A 17516-nucleotide genomic window follows, 5' to 3' on the forward strand; every position below is an offset into this window, starting at 1 on the left:
GTTGTCGCTGTCATTATTTACTAAATTTTGCTGCTGCTGTTATTGTCCTTATTTATGAAATTCTCATTTTATTATAATTGTTATCATTTTGTTACTATTATTATTATTATTATAATTATAGAAAAATAAATGTTTATGGCAAAATTACAAAAGAAATGTTCATGACAAAATTACAAAAACGGAAAAATTCTTTGAAACTTATCAACTTTTTTTGTTTTTAATTTCGAAGATTATAGCAAGGCAATTGGCTGCTTATTTTGATGTTTGTTTTTTCACGGGAAAATGTTGATTTTAAATCAACTTTTCCCAAGACGGACATGATGGGAAAAACTAAGTTACGGAAAAGCAAATTACAAACTGCGCATGTTCACGTGATTAATTTTCCCATTCCTTTTCCGTAGTAAAACGGATGAGTGGAAACTGATCTTAACCCATATTATCGTAATTACGATATTATGGGTTAAAACCCATCTTTTTTTCGTTCTATTGGCAATAATTATTGTCAATTTTCTTAAGCTAATTATCATTTGCTTATTAATAACTTAAGTTAATTAATAAGCAAATAATAATTTGTTTATAAATTAAATAAGCAAATTATAATTAACAACTTATTAAAAACCTATTAACAACTTAAGTTGTTTCCCAGTGGGAAACGTTAGTGAACTTTTTCCTCCCCTTCCCTAAAGAAAGAAATGTTCTACTGGGCGTTGATTAATTTGACATTGTAATGAAAATTTTCTCATTTCTTTTTTTAAAAAGGTCACCGATATAAAAGACGTCTTCTTCTACTTCTTGAGAAAGACGTACAACCGATTGGCGTTTTTTCGACCTCTTTTTTAAAGACGTCTTTTTAAAAGACGCCTTCCACGGCTTTAATTAGGCCAATTATAAAAAGGCATAACCAGTCATAAAAAAGACATCTTTTGTTGTCTAAAGATATCTTTTTTCCCACTGGGGAGCGCGTTTGATAAATTTATACTACTATACTTAAGTTAATAATACTATTATTACTACTTACTAACGCTTAACTTAATTTATAAACTTTTTATTTATTTATTTATTTTGATAACGTATGTAAAATTTAAACAAAATCATTTAAAAATAAATAAAAATAAAAAATTAAATAGTATAAAATCAACATAAAATATATTTAAAAAATGATTTTTTGCAAGTACTTTAAATTTGAAGTTTTTTGGTTCAAAATAAAAAAAATAACCTGTGCATTTCACTCGATTGCCACCAAACAACCTTTTGTTGCTTATTGCGTTACCATTCTAATCGTCTGCCTTTTATCGGTTAAATTTTTTGTCTTTAAATGTTTTACTTGCTTAACCCATCCGTATGTTCAAATAATAACGCATTAGGCTTGGAACTAGCCCAGCAACTAACTAGCAACCAGACAATCTCTAATGGACTTATTATAAAAGGACAAAAATAGACTTCGACAAAGCACTAATTGCAACAATTTTAATTACAACTATCAAAAATGAATTGTCTATAAAAAATGTTTGTCTTTCTAGACAATCATTTTAAAAACGGACACAACAAATGTTTAATTTTTTGTCCTTGTTGTGTCTATCAAATTTTTGATGGTGTCCTAAGATTGCTCAGTTAAAAAATAATTTTCACTTCATAAGTCTACAAAGCATAATTTTTAAAAATAGAAGATCTATTTAATATATAATTTGGACTTATAACGAGTAATTAAATTTTCACTGCAGCATCGTTTCAAAAACTGAAAACGAGCACAAAATTAAAAATACAATTTTTCTAACAGAAGTTCATTTTTTAATTTTTTGTCCAGCGTGTGCTGTTGATTAAAAAGTTAATGTCTATTTAAAAACCTCAAAATGGACTATTTTGTGCTCAATTGAAGTTCATTAATTACTCAGTTCAGTTGTTTTTCAATTCTCAGTGAATGTGCGTGAAAATTTATTTTTAAAATGCCCTCTCCAGTTTGGGATTACTTCAAAAAAGTTGAAGGTAAGTTTATCATTTAAAAAATTTTCCTTAGTCACTAAAATCTTTATCAACTTCAATAAATTTATTTTAAAAATATGTGATCAAGGAGTTGTCCTTTATAAAATGTGGATTAGTAAGTAGAAGATTCCAATAGGTGTTAAAATTTATTTAGGTTTGTGAATAAAACAATAGTGAAAAAGAAAAATGTTTTTTACTTTCATTTTATTGATGAATATGTACGCAAGTTTTAAACAATAATTAATCATGGGCAATGATCGTCATTTGGAGTTTTGATGTCATTTCAATATTTTTTTAATATTATAAATTTACTGCATAACAATCTTCAAATAATACGGTAATGAAAGATTTCTGGTTTTATGAAATCAAGTAAATTTAGACAAAATCATAGACACCAATTAGACAAAAAATTATGCTTTGTAGACTTATGAAGTGAAAATTATTTTTTAACTGAGCAATCTTAGGACACCATCAAAAATTTGATAGACACAACAAGGACAAAAAATTAAACATTTGTTGTGTCCATTACAACATACAGAATTGTCTATGTCTGTGTTGTGAGTCTATCCATAGACTAGTCTGGTTACTACAACTAACCCCTACTTCCACGCAATGGTTTAGTTTTCCTCCAAATCTTAAGCAGCAATTTAATATAAATGCCATAATAGTTATTGATTATAAACTTGTTTAAAATTTTTTTAGTTGTAGGTCTGATTCAGTTGGTAGAGGCGGTGGTATGCAAATAATCTATTTGGGTAATGGCTGCCTAGATCAGAGTGTAATATCGCACGAAATTGGTCATGTTGTAGGTTTTTTACATGAACATAACCGACCTGATAGAGATGATTTTGTGACAATCGCAACAGAAAATATAAATTTAGGTTGACATTTAAACTTAGATAAATAAAGTTTTGCCTTATTAAAAAATAACAGTGCAATAACGTGTTTAATTTTATTTCTTTAGAAAAAGTTGATCTGTTTAAAAAATTCCCATTTGATAATGTATATTATCTTGGACTTGAGTATGATTACTTCAGTATTATGCATTACCCAATGAAAGCATTTTCCATAAATCAAAAAGAAACAATTATTCCAAAACAAAGCCATATAAAAGTGTTGGGAAATGACAAACTTAGCAAGCTTGACATAAAGAAAGTCAACTTCTTATACAAATGCGGTAAGTGATTAACCATAGTTCAAATTTAATGATATTAAAAAAAATTAAAATAAACTAAATTACAGTATTACAGTTAAACTCTTCTTATTCGAACTCCTATAATTCGAAAGATCAAACAAATTGAAAAAAATCATCGTTCCTTCCGTATTTAGAATTGAACTCCTATAATACAAAAACTATTGTAATTCGAACAAATTTTAAGATCCCTTGAGGATTTGAATTACATAACTTCAAGTGTAGTCCTTTGTCGTTGAGTTTTCTATTACGTCATTATACTTTAAATTCCGTTAAACCATTATGTTATTACCGTTTCGTCGTTTCACAAACTTTTTTAGCGAAGCATTCGTGACATTATCCAATACTTTTTTACTAATAGTGATTTTAATTTTCTGATGGCAGGAATTAAAAACTCGATCAAGAGTTTGGCGGCCGGCACTCATAATTGGCAGTGGCCTCCACACATTCTGTTATCAAAAATATTTTGATGGCAGTCGCCAATCGTGAGGCGGAAGTGGTTGATAAAATATTTTTAAATAAGTTTTTTTTAGTCGTTTTGAATTTAAACTTTTATTCTTCTTTTTTTTTTCTTCTTTTTTTTTTTTTAACTTTTTTTACTTCTACATGTTTGTTCTCGATTGCTTCAATCCAGTAAATAATAGAAAAAAATATTTTTGTTTAAATGCAGTTTAATGATTTGTATGCGGTATGTTAAAACATCAAAATCTAGATCTTCTGGAAACAAACGATATTTTTTTTTTTTAATTTTTTTTTTATTTTAGGTGCCCCAAGAAGTCCTAACGGTCTTGTCACAGAGCACCGCGGAAGTGCATTTAACCAGGAAGTTCACGCTTTCTTTATTACCGTGACACGAAAATAGGCCCAAAGCTCGTTTCGAACCTGGATCTCCTGCATATAAAACAAGCGTTCTAACCACTGCGCCACGGCCGCACAATATCTAACCTGGAGATCTCCTATCTCTTTTTTACTCATTTTATTGAGCAAAAAAGAGAAAGGACCTCTTTTTTACATTATTTTGAGTTTTAATATTACCTAACAGCAGCCGTTTTTACATTATTTTGAGTTTTAATATTACCTAACAAGCAGCCGTCGCACACTGGTTAAAGCGCTTACTTTAGAAGCAATAGACCCATGGTTCAAATGAGCTCTTGGCATATTTTGCACCTTCGATAGAATAGGAGGCGTGAACTTACTAGTTAAATGCTCTTATGCGCTGCTCTGTGACAAATCTTTAGGACTTCTGGGGGCACCTAAAACCAAAATAAAAAAAACACACTAAATTAGTTACTGAGGATGGATTAAAAATGACAAGTGTATGATCAAAGTTAAAAGTGAAGAAAGTCAACTTCTTACTCAACTGACGGATTTAATTGATAGTTAATTTGATAATTGCTATTTTATAATAGTTGTTAAATGCTTGAGGTCATCTAAGATGTTGAATATGCTCTTATTATTTTAATGGTTGTTTTCTATGTATGAAGAAAGAGGGATGTAAGCTTTGGCTAGAACTATATTTGGATCAATAGTAGAATAGATTCTACAAGAAAACCAGATTTAATAATATTTGAAGTAAACAATTTCCTCTAAACCTGCTTCATCAAGATGCAAAAAATTACTTCTGAAACTGCACACTTGGATCACATGGGACAAGGCAATCCTACGAATAAAATGAGGGGAGGAGGTGAATCCTTCAAAAGTACGTACTAGTTCCTAAACAATAAAAAAAAAAAAGATCCTCAAAACTCACCCGACAGAAATGTGTCAAATACCAGATTAGCCAACTATATCAAAAAAACAACTATAACTTGAAATTTAACTTCTTGGGGGAGGTGTGCCACCCCACACCCTTTCCCTCAACCCCTCTCCCCCCCTCCCGATAAAATTGCTTCTGAATGGGACGGTTAAATACAAAAAAGTGACCAAAATTATTCATTTAATATCTGCCCAAAGTTATTATTATTTTAAAAAGTTCATGTAGTAAAGTATGTATGTTCAAAATTTCACATAATTTTGATCTTTAGTTTCAGAGAAACTTAACTTTGCTATTGCTTAAAACTAGAGATACTCTATCGGAAATTAAATTAAAAAAATCTAAAGTTAAAAACATTCATAGTTAAAATAAAAAAAACAGGTTCTCAAAACTATTAAAGAGTGAAGGAGTCATTTGTTTCCTCCATCCTTTTCATTGTCTCTCTGCCAACCCCCCCCCCCCCCCTTCTTATATCTAATGTTCTTTAAAATGTCAAATAAGCAATTTTTAAGAAAAAACACAACATCTAAGTATTTTTTTATTAATAGTTTTGAAGTTACTTGTATTTTTCAAATAAATACTTTATTCATTTTATCATTATTTTTTGTTCTAATTATGGTGAATTTTTACATCTATATAAAAGTTTTTATTAAATTGATCCATATCGATATCAACATGTGATGCCTCATCATCATTTTCGTCGTTGCTTGTATTTACTTTTTCTAGTATAAAAAGTTAGTAGCATAATAACAAAGTTAGCAATAATGTAGTTAACAAGCAGTAGCTAGTTATAAAGGTTAGTAAGGAAGAACATGTTAACATGTTTTAGTTTTAGATCTTTTACTTAAAGATTATAAACTTATAAATAGATCTGGTGAGACTGGTAACAAAAATGTTCAAAAAAAAATTACCTCCTAGCACAAATGCGAGGGCAATAACTTACTAAAACCTTATATCTAATTCTAAATTCAAATTCATCATCATGTTCCAAATTTATCTTTTAGCATTCGAATATTTTGAAACATGTAAAGTCCATCAAAACTTCAACTTGGTCATTATTACGTTCAAATGATAATTAATGATAATTAGAATAACTAAATAAAATTTACCGCTAACTGTGGTAATCTGTTGGGGTATTTTTGTCCCCAGGCACCAATCACCTTATTTTTGCAAAACTATTAATATTCAATCATTTTTTTTATTAACTTATTTAATAAATAATTTACTGAAAAATAAACAATTGATTTACTTAATAAACTAGTGAATTAATGATTACTCTTCAACTTTGTCGTTTTGTCAAATCGGTGTACTTAAAACACAAATACTTTTTAATAATAATTTCTCAAAAATCATCGCAAGTATAAAATAGTATAAATATATATAAAATAGGATAAATAACTATAAGTAAAGTATTATAAAAACAAATATTTTTATTTAGAAAAATTGACATATTAAATCAATTTGAAAAATTTGTCAACTAATTCAAACATTAAAACAAATCATGTGACTTGATATACAGGGTCTTTGAGAGCGCCAATCGAAAATGGAGAACGGCGCCTTTATTTCAAACCAAGAAGTTACAAAATTTAAAATTTTGTGAACGCAACAATTATTTACTCTTGATGCAACTTATTGTGTTTCTGTTTTACACAGGTTCTCTGGATTTAGGAACGGTTCATTAATCAGAAGTGACATATAAACCAAAACAATAGTTTTAAAACCAATAAACCAAAATCAGTCAACAAAATCTTTAAGAAAGGTTAAAAAGGCGCTTAAAAATGAATTTTTTGAGCATTTCTGACCACAAAGTTATCAATTACATTGTCATAGCTTACCTTTTTAGCCAAATCTTCTTCAATCAAAATAATTTAGATATCAGTTATGCGACCCAGGCTCATGGTCAAATGAAGAGAGTTCTTTACAATTTTTAGTTTACTAAATGATCGTTCACCCTCAGCAACAGACTTAAGCTTCTTTTCAAAGATTTAATTGTTCACTTCAGGATAAAACCGTGCAAGTTCTCAAGCTTTATTTTAAACGAAAAGATCATTATTATTCAATAAAGCGAATAAAAACGTATTACAAACCATTCTGTTCGCCTTGAATCTTGAATCAATCAGACTATCTAAACCAACATCAAAAATGTTCACTTTGAATTCTTTTTTTGGCTGTCATGGAAAGAACGTTAATTTACGTTTTCTTTTAGCGAGATCAGTTTCGAATCCTAGCGGTCCAGCTACAGCCTCTTGTTTAGAAAATTTTCAACCAAGAGCCTATAATCCGTTTAAGATCTTCCAGCAGCTGTCCAATCAAACGCAGCTCGTTATCAAAGGTAATGACTTCAGATTGTAAAAGACGACTACCGTCGTTAACAGCAGTTAGGGTTTTGTACTAAATTGTAACTAGCAATCCAAATTCAAAAGATGATAATTGATTTTTTTTATCTGTTACTTAGCTGAGCTGCTCACTGGTCAGATCCAGGTTTTCCATAGCATGTTTAAGAGCTGCCAACATTTCTCTCGATCTCTTAACAAGTGATTTGATCAAGTAGGTACGAAAGCTCTCTCTTGTCATTGGAAGTCTATACAGTAAAGTTTCTGTTGCTTAAGTGAGGATCTTCCACCGGCAATACTTGCATTACCAAGATTTGTACAAAAATTCAGCATTTTCATCGGCTGGTTCAACTGTGTGCACATCTGTCAAACTCATATTGTGAGCGCTAAAGTGAACGTAAAGAGCATCCCATTAATTTTTCTTACTTAGGCTTGAGCTCCCTTGTAAGCACCTGACATATTGGATCCATTATCACGTCTCTGACCGCAACAGTTTCTAAACTTAAACTTTGCTATATTGACTCCTTTCTTCATCTCAAAAGCCTCAACACACAAGAATCGTTATTTGATTTGTAAGCAATTAGTTTCTCTTTCATAAAAGAGAAAACGAAAAATGATGGCTGCTTCTGTTTGAGATGTATTGGGGGTACCATCGACTATGATTGTAAAGTAGATTCTAGGATTTTTTGGACAGCTGCACTTCGGATAACACCGCCATCGTTGAGACGACAGAGAGAAGTAAGGGCACTTTTCATTTTCAGTGGGATGCAATAACGGCGTTGTGGCAACCAATAAACTCCATAACAGCGAGAAAGTTTTTATTTTCTTTCCCATTCACGTGTGTTGTTTTGCCTGCAAACATAGTTGTATATAGTAATTTTAATCAAATTATTACAATAATCATACAAATAAAAAAAAAATCATACAAATAAAAAAACTGATATTGAGAGAACTTTATAATGAGTTACCTAGAAAAGTTAATCCAAAAAAAGTGTCACATCCAAAATTCCACAAAGAATTGTCCTCCATTTAGCTGTCTCAGAATTTATTCAATTCTGGAGCTCTGAATATATACCAGTGGAGCTAATAAGACGAATGTATGCCTCTCTCTAATCTATGTAGAACTTTTAATGCAATGAGCTGGGTACTAACAGGACTAATGAATATTAACTATATATTAACAGGTCCTCTAGAAGGCCATGATAATAATAAGATAAAACAAATTTTGCTATAATATTTAGTTAAAACATATACATAAAACTAACATTTTGTAAAAATGTATCATGTGACTTAATATACAGATAAATATTTTTTAGGTAACCATGCCCATTATCGACCCGTTGGTTTTTATTTTTATTTTTTATAATAAATAGGAAACTTTTTAGCGTCTGACAATGCGAAATCTACTAAGCTTTTGTATTTAAGATTGAATTTTTAGTATTCGGAAAAAAATGTACATGAAAAAAATAACTTAAATTTTAAATTCTATTATTATATAATAGAATTTAAAAAACCGCATACTCAAACTTTTTAGTATTTGTGTAATAAGAAAAAAATTAATTATTACTATTATAAATACATTGTTATAACACGGACAAAATAATATAATTACGTAAAAAAATGAAAAAAACAGAATTAAAAAAAAAAAAAGTTTTCAAAAAAAGTTATTTGAAACTTCACGGATTTAAACTATATCGAAGAGTATTTATCGAGTTAAAAGCAATTCATATATATATACACCTTAAAATCGCTTCCACTGATAATTGCTAAAAATGGTAACACAAAAACAGCTTAAAGACGCTCTAGAAAACGCTGATAAAATTGCCAAAGAAGAGCTTAAACAAGCTTTTCATGTAATTAAAACACTTACTGCCAAAATTGACGAACTTACTAATAGAACTGATTTGCAGGGTTTGAAATAAAGTCCCTGAAAGATAGCAAAAGTAGTGAAAAACCTTTGTTATCTAAATTATTTGAACAAGTCAGCAAACCCGGTACATTAGCAAACGTAGCTGTAGTGAGCGCGCTCAATAAGCATAATAGGGATGTGACTAATAGAGACGAGAATTATTGTGTTTGGTCTACCTGAATCTGTAAAAACTCAACCAAGCGATATAACTAAAGATGACACCGCGGAATTCAAAAAGGTTATGGCATCCTTAAGTAAATCAGTCAATATAGTTAGAGTTAAACGTTTCAAAAAAAATAAGAATTTTAATTCTGCTAAACCTGCTCCTCTTATGATTGAAGTTGATTCGGTATCTATCAGAAACAACAATATAACATCGGCTAAACAATTGGCATCGCGCAATTTTAAAGATATATTTATACACCCTGACCGCACAGCAGCAGAACAAAGTGAGTTCAATAAATTAAACTCAGAAAGAAAAACAGCTGATTCTGACCTTGACGAGCTTGGAAAACTTGACAAGCCCTTTAGATTTTTCATCCCCAGCGATAAATTGCGATGCATTGATGTCTCACTGTAAGTCAAAATCAATGGACGTAAAAAGCATCCTTTCATTAAATGGAGAGATGCACAAGCAGCCAGAATTGCAAAAACACAATGAATCAAAGTGTTTAACTGAGAATATTTATTTAAATGCATTAAATACAAAAATAAAATCTGCTAAATCTAACCCTAAGAATATATTTTAAAAATATTTTTATACAAACGAAACTTCTATTAATCCGGATAAAATAAACGAATTATTTGCACTCTGTGACATAAACATGTATGATTTAATCTTTATTTCTGAGACATGGTTTACTGAAATATCATTTTCTCAATTGATCAACTACTCACTCGTAAAGAAAAAATTGAATTGGTCACGGTGTAGGTGTTGCTATCTACATCAAGCGTGATCTAGTCGTGAATGAGGTATCTGATCGTCAGCTAAGAGAGATCTTAAACAACAGCAACTCCGAGCAAATATGGTGTGAAATTAAAATCGGTAACAAAATTGTTCTTATTGGTTGCGTCTATAGACCACCTTTATCGCATATAAATAAAAAAATTATATTGGCTAAGCAAGCTGTTGATAGAAAAGCGTATAGTTGTATGTTACTAGCAGGTGATTTCAAATTTCCGGATATCAAATGGCACGATGATGACAGGATCGAATTACTAAGCGGTCAAAATAGTGCGGCAAGTGATTTTCTTGATACTTTGGCTAATCATAACCTAGAACAATTTGTTGATTTCTCAACATTCTAAACATCTAATGGTAAAGCAAAAAATATTTTGTATTTAATTATTACAGACTCTTCAACTAGAATAATCAATTTATCTAGCTCTCTGCCGTTAGGTAATTTGTTGCAAGGTCATCCCATATTGAGTTGGGATTATGTCGTCCTATATAATAAAAATATGATTTTAATAAAGATGATTATATAAATTTTGGTAAAAAGATTATGGAAACTAACAGGAAGCAATTATTTGAAAATAAAAACACTGATGAGTGCTATGAACTTTTCTGCAATAATATAATAAACTCAGCAAGCAATTTATTCCGTTAAAAAAAGTCCATACCACTCGTAAAGCAAAAAAAGCAACTGGGCAATTACTTATCTGCGACTAACTGGCGATCAGCGACACTGATTCGTGAATATTGGAAACTAAAAAGCCAAGTGCAGAAAGCATGTAAACGTCGTGTTCGAGTATTTGAAGCACAACTAGCATCAGATAAAAGTAATCCTAAAAGGGTGTACGCTTATGCTAAGGTGCAACAGAATGTTCATGTATCTATAAGTGCTGTATCTGATGCGAAGGGTGAAACCTTAACAGATGGAATACCTATTGCAAACGAACTTAACGAACTTAACGAACTTATCGCAAACGAACTTAACGAACACTTCAAATTAGTTTTTGTTGGTGATAGTATAAGTAGTCAGTTACCTATTTTTGAGAGAAGGCATAATCAAGAAGACTTAGGCGATATAATTATTAATTTTGATGCGACGCTAGCTTATTTGAAATGTTTGAACCCGAATAAATCTATCGGTGCTGACAAAATTAGTCCAAAGGTACCTAAAGAATGTGCAGCTCAAATGACTGACCCTCTTACTTTACTTTACAATAAAGCACTTTCAAAAGGCTCAACACCTTCAGCTTGGAAACAGTCACACGTCACGCCGTTATTTAAAAAAGGAAGTCGTCTTGATACCGCTAATTACAGACCAGTGTTTATCAAACCAGTTCTATGTAAAGTAATGGAAAAGATTATCAGGGAACAGATAACTAAATATCTTGAAAAAACGAGCCGCATTTCACATAATCAACATGGATTTATGTCAAAAAGGATGCACGTTTAACTTATTAAAGTAAAAGAAATTTTGTCGATATTGCATTTTTGGACTTCACGAAAGCGTTTGATAAAGTTTCTCACCGTAGATTACTTCATAAATTGAAAGCATATGGGATTAATGGCAATGTTCTTAAATGGATTGAGTCATTTTTGATTAGTAGAAAACAGCAAACTGTTTTAGGTGAACACTCTGGCGACTGGACCGATGTTCTAAGCGTATTTCCTCAAGGGTCTATACTTGGTCTAACATTATTTATCATTTATATAAACAACTTAACGGATAAGATAAAATCAGTTTATAAAATCTATGCTGACGACACTAAACTGTTACAAGAAATAAGTCCTGAGTTTAACGATGCTGTTCGCCTAATCCTTCAAAACGATTTAAACATTGTTACAGAATGGTCAAAGGAATGACTAATGGAATTAAATGTTCTAAAATGTAAAGTTATGCATCATGGTTATGGAAATAGTAAGCATGAATATGAAATGAATGATGGAAAAACATCACTTACTCTTGAGGCAACAGATATTGAGAGAGACCTGGGTATCTTTATATCTTATGATCTAAAATGGAATCAACACATACAGGTTGCAACACCTAGAGCGAATATGATACTTAGCCTATAAAAAAAACATTTAGATCAAGAGATATGAAGCTTAAAAATTACCTCATGGTTTAATAGGATTACCTTATGCTGAAAGGTCTCGGCGGCTCATTTTTACTACTTTGGAAACTCGCAGGAGACGTGGCGACTTGATCCAACAGTTTAAGCTAGAAAACAGTTTTAAGATTATCTATTGGCATAATCGACCAATTTGCAGATCATCTTCCAACGTCCTAATGTTTGAATTCACATATAATAATGCTCGTCACAATTTTTTTACAAATTGTATTGTCAATGATTGGAATAACATGCCGTCAGCATGCAAAAAAGCTCCGTCAGTTAATGCATTTAAGAATAGAATTGACAAGTATTTTTTTTCTGAAGCTGCAAAAGTACATATTTTACTGAAGATGAGCTGCACTTTCATTAATTAATTCGTGCTTTAGCAGCTACAAATATTGACTTTTTAGATACTATTTGTCATAGATGAAAACTTTAATTAAATGAAAGCAATATTTTTTTCTCTTTTTCTCAATTTTGACATCAACTTACTTGCTATGAAACAACAAATGCTTTTTTTTACTTAAAGTTTATATTTCACAAACCATAAATTTTTGTATAATTTGTTGGTTATGTTTGATTGGTTTTTAATTATTTGTCATGTTATCTAAAAAGACTTATTTAAATATATTACCAGTACTATTATAATTTTTTTTATATATTTTTAAGAAAAAAATAGGATTTAGTTGTTGAATAAGAAGAAACCGGGCGTATTACATATTTTATGTGTATATTTTAACTAAATAACAAAATTTATTTTATCTATATATTAACAAGGCTTTCGAGAAGGAGAGGCAAAGGAGGCAAATTGACCCGGGTGCCAAGTTTAAAAAGTTAGCTGCCCCAACTTGCCCCATTTCGAAATAATGTGGTTTTGAAAAGCTCATTTTATAAAAAAATTAGCGACGTATTAACTAATACGACGCAAATTACCTTTAACTTTTATGTTTTAAGAGTTTTTCCTGAAATTTCTGAACAAAACTTTTTAATGTGAATAAATATATATATATATATATATATATATATATATATATATATATATATATATATATATATATATATATATATATATATATATATATACAGCGCCGTACTATCGCAAGTGCAACAAGTGCAATCGCACTGGGCCCCCTATTAAATAAATTAGAAAAACTTCTCCAATACCATAAATTACTACGAATTAAAAGAAAAATAATTTTTTTTTAGTTTCTGCACAAGGCCCCCAAAAGTTACAGCACGGCGCTGTATATATATATATATATATATATATATATATATATATATATATATATATATATATATATATATATATATATATATATATATATATATATATATATATATATATATATATATATATATATATATATATATATATATATATATATATTACGTCGTATTAGCTTTTATGTCGCTAATTTTTTTATAAAACGAGCTTTTCAAAACCACATTATTTCGAAATAGGGCAAGTTGGGGCAGCTAACTTTTTTAGTTTCTTATAGAGTGATACAAACTCTTTCTAAAAAAAGAAACAGCTTCGCGAAGGAAGTCTAAGGTAAAAAGTCCTAGCATTATAAAAATCAGTTTAAACTCGTTACAACTGCATTTTTAAAATGCATTTCTTACAACCTGTTTAAAAACATATTTCAAATATTTTCATAATTTAAGATAAAGTTATCTATTATCTTTGTATATATAGAAAATTAAATTGAAAGGTTTTGTATTTAGGGAGAAAATCAAGATTTAAAAATGATAAAATTTTATTGTTAAAAAAAGCTGTTTTCGGTCACTTTCAAACATAAATTAACGTTTGAATCTTTTATTTCACTACTTATTTTTTTATACCGTTAAAATCATAAGAAACTGTAGAAAATAGTTAGCTAATAACATTATTTAAATTGCGCCACTCAAAAAACTGTATTTTGGCCAAATTTTAAGTGTTTCTAAATCACTGTGCATTGGTTCTTTTTATATATTAAATTATATAGATACAAATTTTTTAGGTAACCAATCGTTGACATTGTTTAAAAGAAATGATTTGAAGTAACGTATCATGTGACGTATTAAACACCATAACAATTGGATCAAAATAAAAATTATTAGTACAACTAATAATAAACAAAAACAATTTTATAATCATCAAATATAATTTCGAAAATATGAATACAAAGTATAATATGAAATTGTGATAAAAATTTACAAACCAAAAATGATAATTAACAATATACAAAAAATACGTATAAATGCATATACAGTTTTAACAACTACATTGCTTGAATTGCAAGTAATATGAAAATATACTTGTAATTCAATTAAATAAATTAATTATTTAATATTTACTTAATTTAATAAATTTAATTAAATTGAATAGAGAGTATATTCCAATATTACTTGAAATTCAAGCAATTTTCAAACGCATTAGTTTGAGTGTAATTATAAAAACTTTTAAATACTTATTTTACTTTATTTTAAATACTATTTTTATACTTTTTTTGTTACCATTATAAAATTTTTTTTATCGATTTCAAGTCCTTTTTTGAATAAATTGCAAATTTCTTATTGATGATACTAAATTGTAATAAATTGATATTTTAGACCAACTAAAATTTATTATTATTATTATTATGTCAACTACAAATCTGGGGAAAGATTAAGGGTAAATATTAGATTCAATACCATAGATGATATTAAACCTTATAAGTTGCATGAAAAGTTTACAGATAAGATTTTACAAAGTAAAGTTTTTGAAAAGGATAAAGTGTTTGAAAGGGTTACTGTGCATATTGACAGAAAAATTTCTACTACAAAATCGATATTTTGTGTTGATTATATATAGTTTATATACAGATAAATATAACATGATATATAGATTATATATAGTTTATATATAGAAAGTATATATAGAGTAAACTGGAGTAAGAGTAAACGATTTAGCTTCAAATTCAAATATTTTTTTAAAGAAAAAAAATTTTGTTTATTTTTTTTTAGTTTTAAAGAGAATTTTTTACATTATATAAATATATAAAATTAAGAAAAAATATCTTGAAAATCTTTAAAAAAATCGATTTTTATGAAGAAAAAAACCCGTTTACTTTTTCCCTTATAATTGGGGAAAAGTAAACTAGTTAATTTTTAATAACATTTTTTTAAGATATTAAAAAATTCAAAACTAAATAAGGATATTAAGAAAATCAAGTAAAATTAATTAAAAATAGAATGAAAACTAATCTTATTAAAAGTTAAGTTTGAAAAAAACTATTTTAATCAAATATAAAAAAAAAACTATTTATTAATTAAAAAAAAAAAGATTTGTTTCATTGGCAGAAGCAGGTTGTGGCATTTTTTTATATTTTATATTTTTTGGGTAAAGATTTCTACAAATCCAAGTCTAAAGCTTCACATTGGTAGCGCATTTTGTTTTGAGTTAGCAACGCTTCTTCCCAAACTCTGCAACACTTTTTGCACCTCTTGATGCCTTTGTCTTGTCTTGGTTTTTTTGATGAGTTTCATCTGAAGCTTCACTGAAGTGAATTTTGCGTTTCTTTAATTGCTTTGAATTTTTGGCCTTGTCTTGCTTTAGTTTTTTGAGCACCTCAGATGTACTTAGAAACTGGCCTTCAACTCTTGGAATGCTGACTTATTTGGGTTTTTTTTTTGTGTGTCAATATGGTGGCGCTGTAAAGTGTTGCATCATTTGATACATTGAGCAGGAGTTACTTGTGTTGTTGTTAAATTTTGAATTTGGCAAATTGTTAGAGTTTGATGCTGCCTGATGTTAGATGATGATATAGGCTGGGATGAGGATGATGAAGCAGGCTCGGTTGAAAATGATGAAACAGACTTGCATGAAGATGATTAAACAGGCTGAGTTGAGGATGATGAAGCAGGCTTGGATGAAGATGATGAAGCAGGCTGAGATGGTACTTGAAATGTTTGAGCAATTTGTAACTTTTTAGATAAATAGCGAAATTTTTTAGATAAATAGCAAAGGCTGCCATATTCATTTATGTTTTAAACAATTAATAACTAATAATTAGTTTAATTGCGCTCATCATAATGCATAAGTGTGACCAATTAGCATGTTTGCTCTTCCCCTAAAAACACATTGGTTTTTAGGGGAAGAGCAAACATTTTTTTTGTTCATAACTTTTTTCTGGAACTAGCAAATTTAATTTTGAAAAGAGAATCTTGATCGTCACAAAAATTAAAAAAAAAACAGCCTTTTTTGTTTAGTAAAATTTAATTTTAGTTTTGGGAGTTTGGAAGTTGATTTTTTAGAAAAAAAATTTTTTTTTTTATGAGGGTAAGAATTTTAAGGTTTGCTATGGCAAAATTAAATTTAAAAAAATAATTTTTACACCTTTCGATAGAGCACACAATTCTCTACAAAATGGTGCCTTGCATTATTAATGATTTTTTTTAAATGCAAAAGAAACAAAATTGCTAAACCATTTACTTTTTTTTGTTTGTTTACTCTTACCTCAGTTTACTCTAGATTATATATAGACAAATATATAGATTATATATAGACAAATGAAGCACTATATTTCAAAAATGATGACTTAAGTTCATTCCAATGATTCTTTTTTCATGTATATATTTATTGCATATGTAATATAGAATAACTATATACATAAATAAAGAATCATTGTGGGCTATATAATTACAATTCTATTAAGTTATATTGATACAACTGTTAAAAAATGTACATTTTTAATGTACATTTTAAATGTACATTTTTTAACAGCAATATTAATATAATTTATTAGAATTTAATATGCTTACATAAGTTTTATATGATAAATCAAAGTTTGCAAGATTTTTTAAAGGTTGAGGGTTTTTAAAGCCTACTTACACTGAAAGTTTTTTATTCTTATCAGTGGCTGATATAAGTTTTTTTTAATATTTTTTTTTAGTTAAGAGATTTTTTTTGTTGATAACAAGTAAAAGTAAATAAACAGGATAGGGGAGGGGGGGTGATGCGGAAGTTATCGGACAAAATAAAAACGTCAATAACTTATTTATAAATAAAAAAACAAACTACTATTATTTTTTTTTTAAATAAAGCATTTATCTTTTAATAAAAATTTATTATTTTTTATATGATAAAACACCACCATCTGCAATTGATCTCAATTTTGCTCTGACGCCTTTCATATGCGACTGTAAAAAGTTTAAATCAATTTCTTGTAATTTTAGTTTAATGCGATCAATCAAAACTTGCTCTGTTGAAGCTCGCCAAACTCTCTCGTAAACCTTCTGTGCCAAATGTCCCCAAAAATT

At 28.9% G+C, this 17516-nt stretch overlaps 1 protein-coding gene across 3 annotated transcripts in view; it reads left to right on the forward strand.

Annotated features, from left to right (window-relative positions):
- The window catches only part of LOC100210662 (bone morphogenetic protein 1), a 78859-nt gene that overhangs the window by 21429 nt on the left and 39914 nt on the right, over positions 1-17516 (forward strand). For all 3 annotated transcript variants that reach the window (XM_065797976.1, XM_065797977.1, XM_065797978.1), the window contains exons 4-5: positions 2683-2861; positions 2945-3157. In XM_065797976.1, the coding sequence (XP_065654048.1) occupies positions 2683-2861; positions 2945-3157 (392 nt within the window). The remainder of the gene's footprint in view (positions 1-2682; positions 2862-2944; positions 3158-17516) is intronic.

This window comes from Hydra vulgaris, chromosome 05, assembly GCF_038396675.1.
Source record: "Hydra vulgaris chromosome 05, alternate assembly HydraT2T_AEP".
NCBI lineage: Eukaryota > Metazoa > Cnidaria > Hydrozoa > Anthoathecata > Hydridae > Hydra > Hydra vulgaris.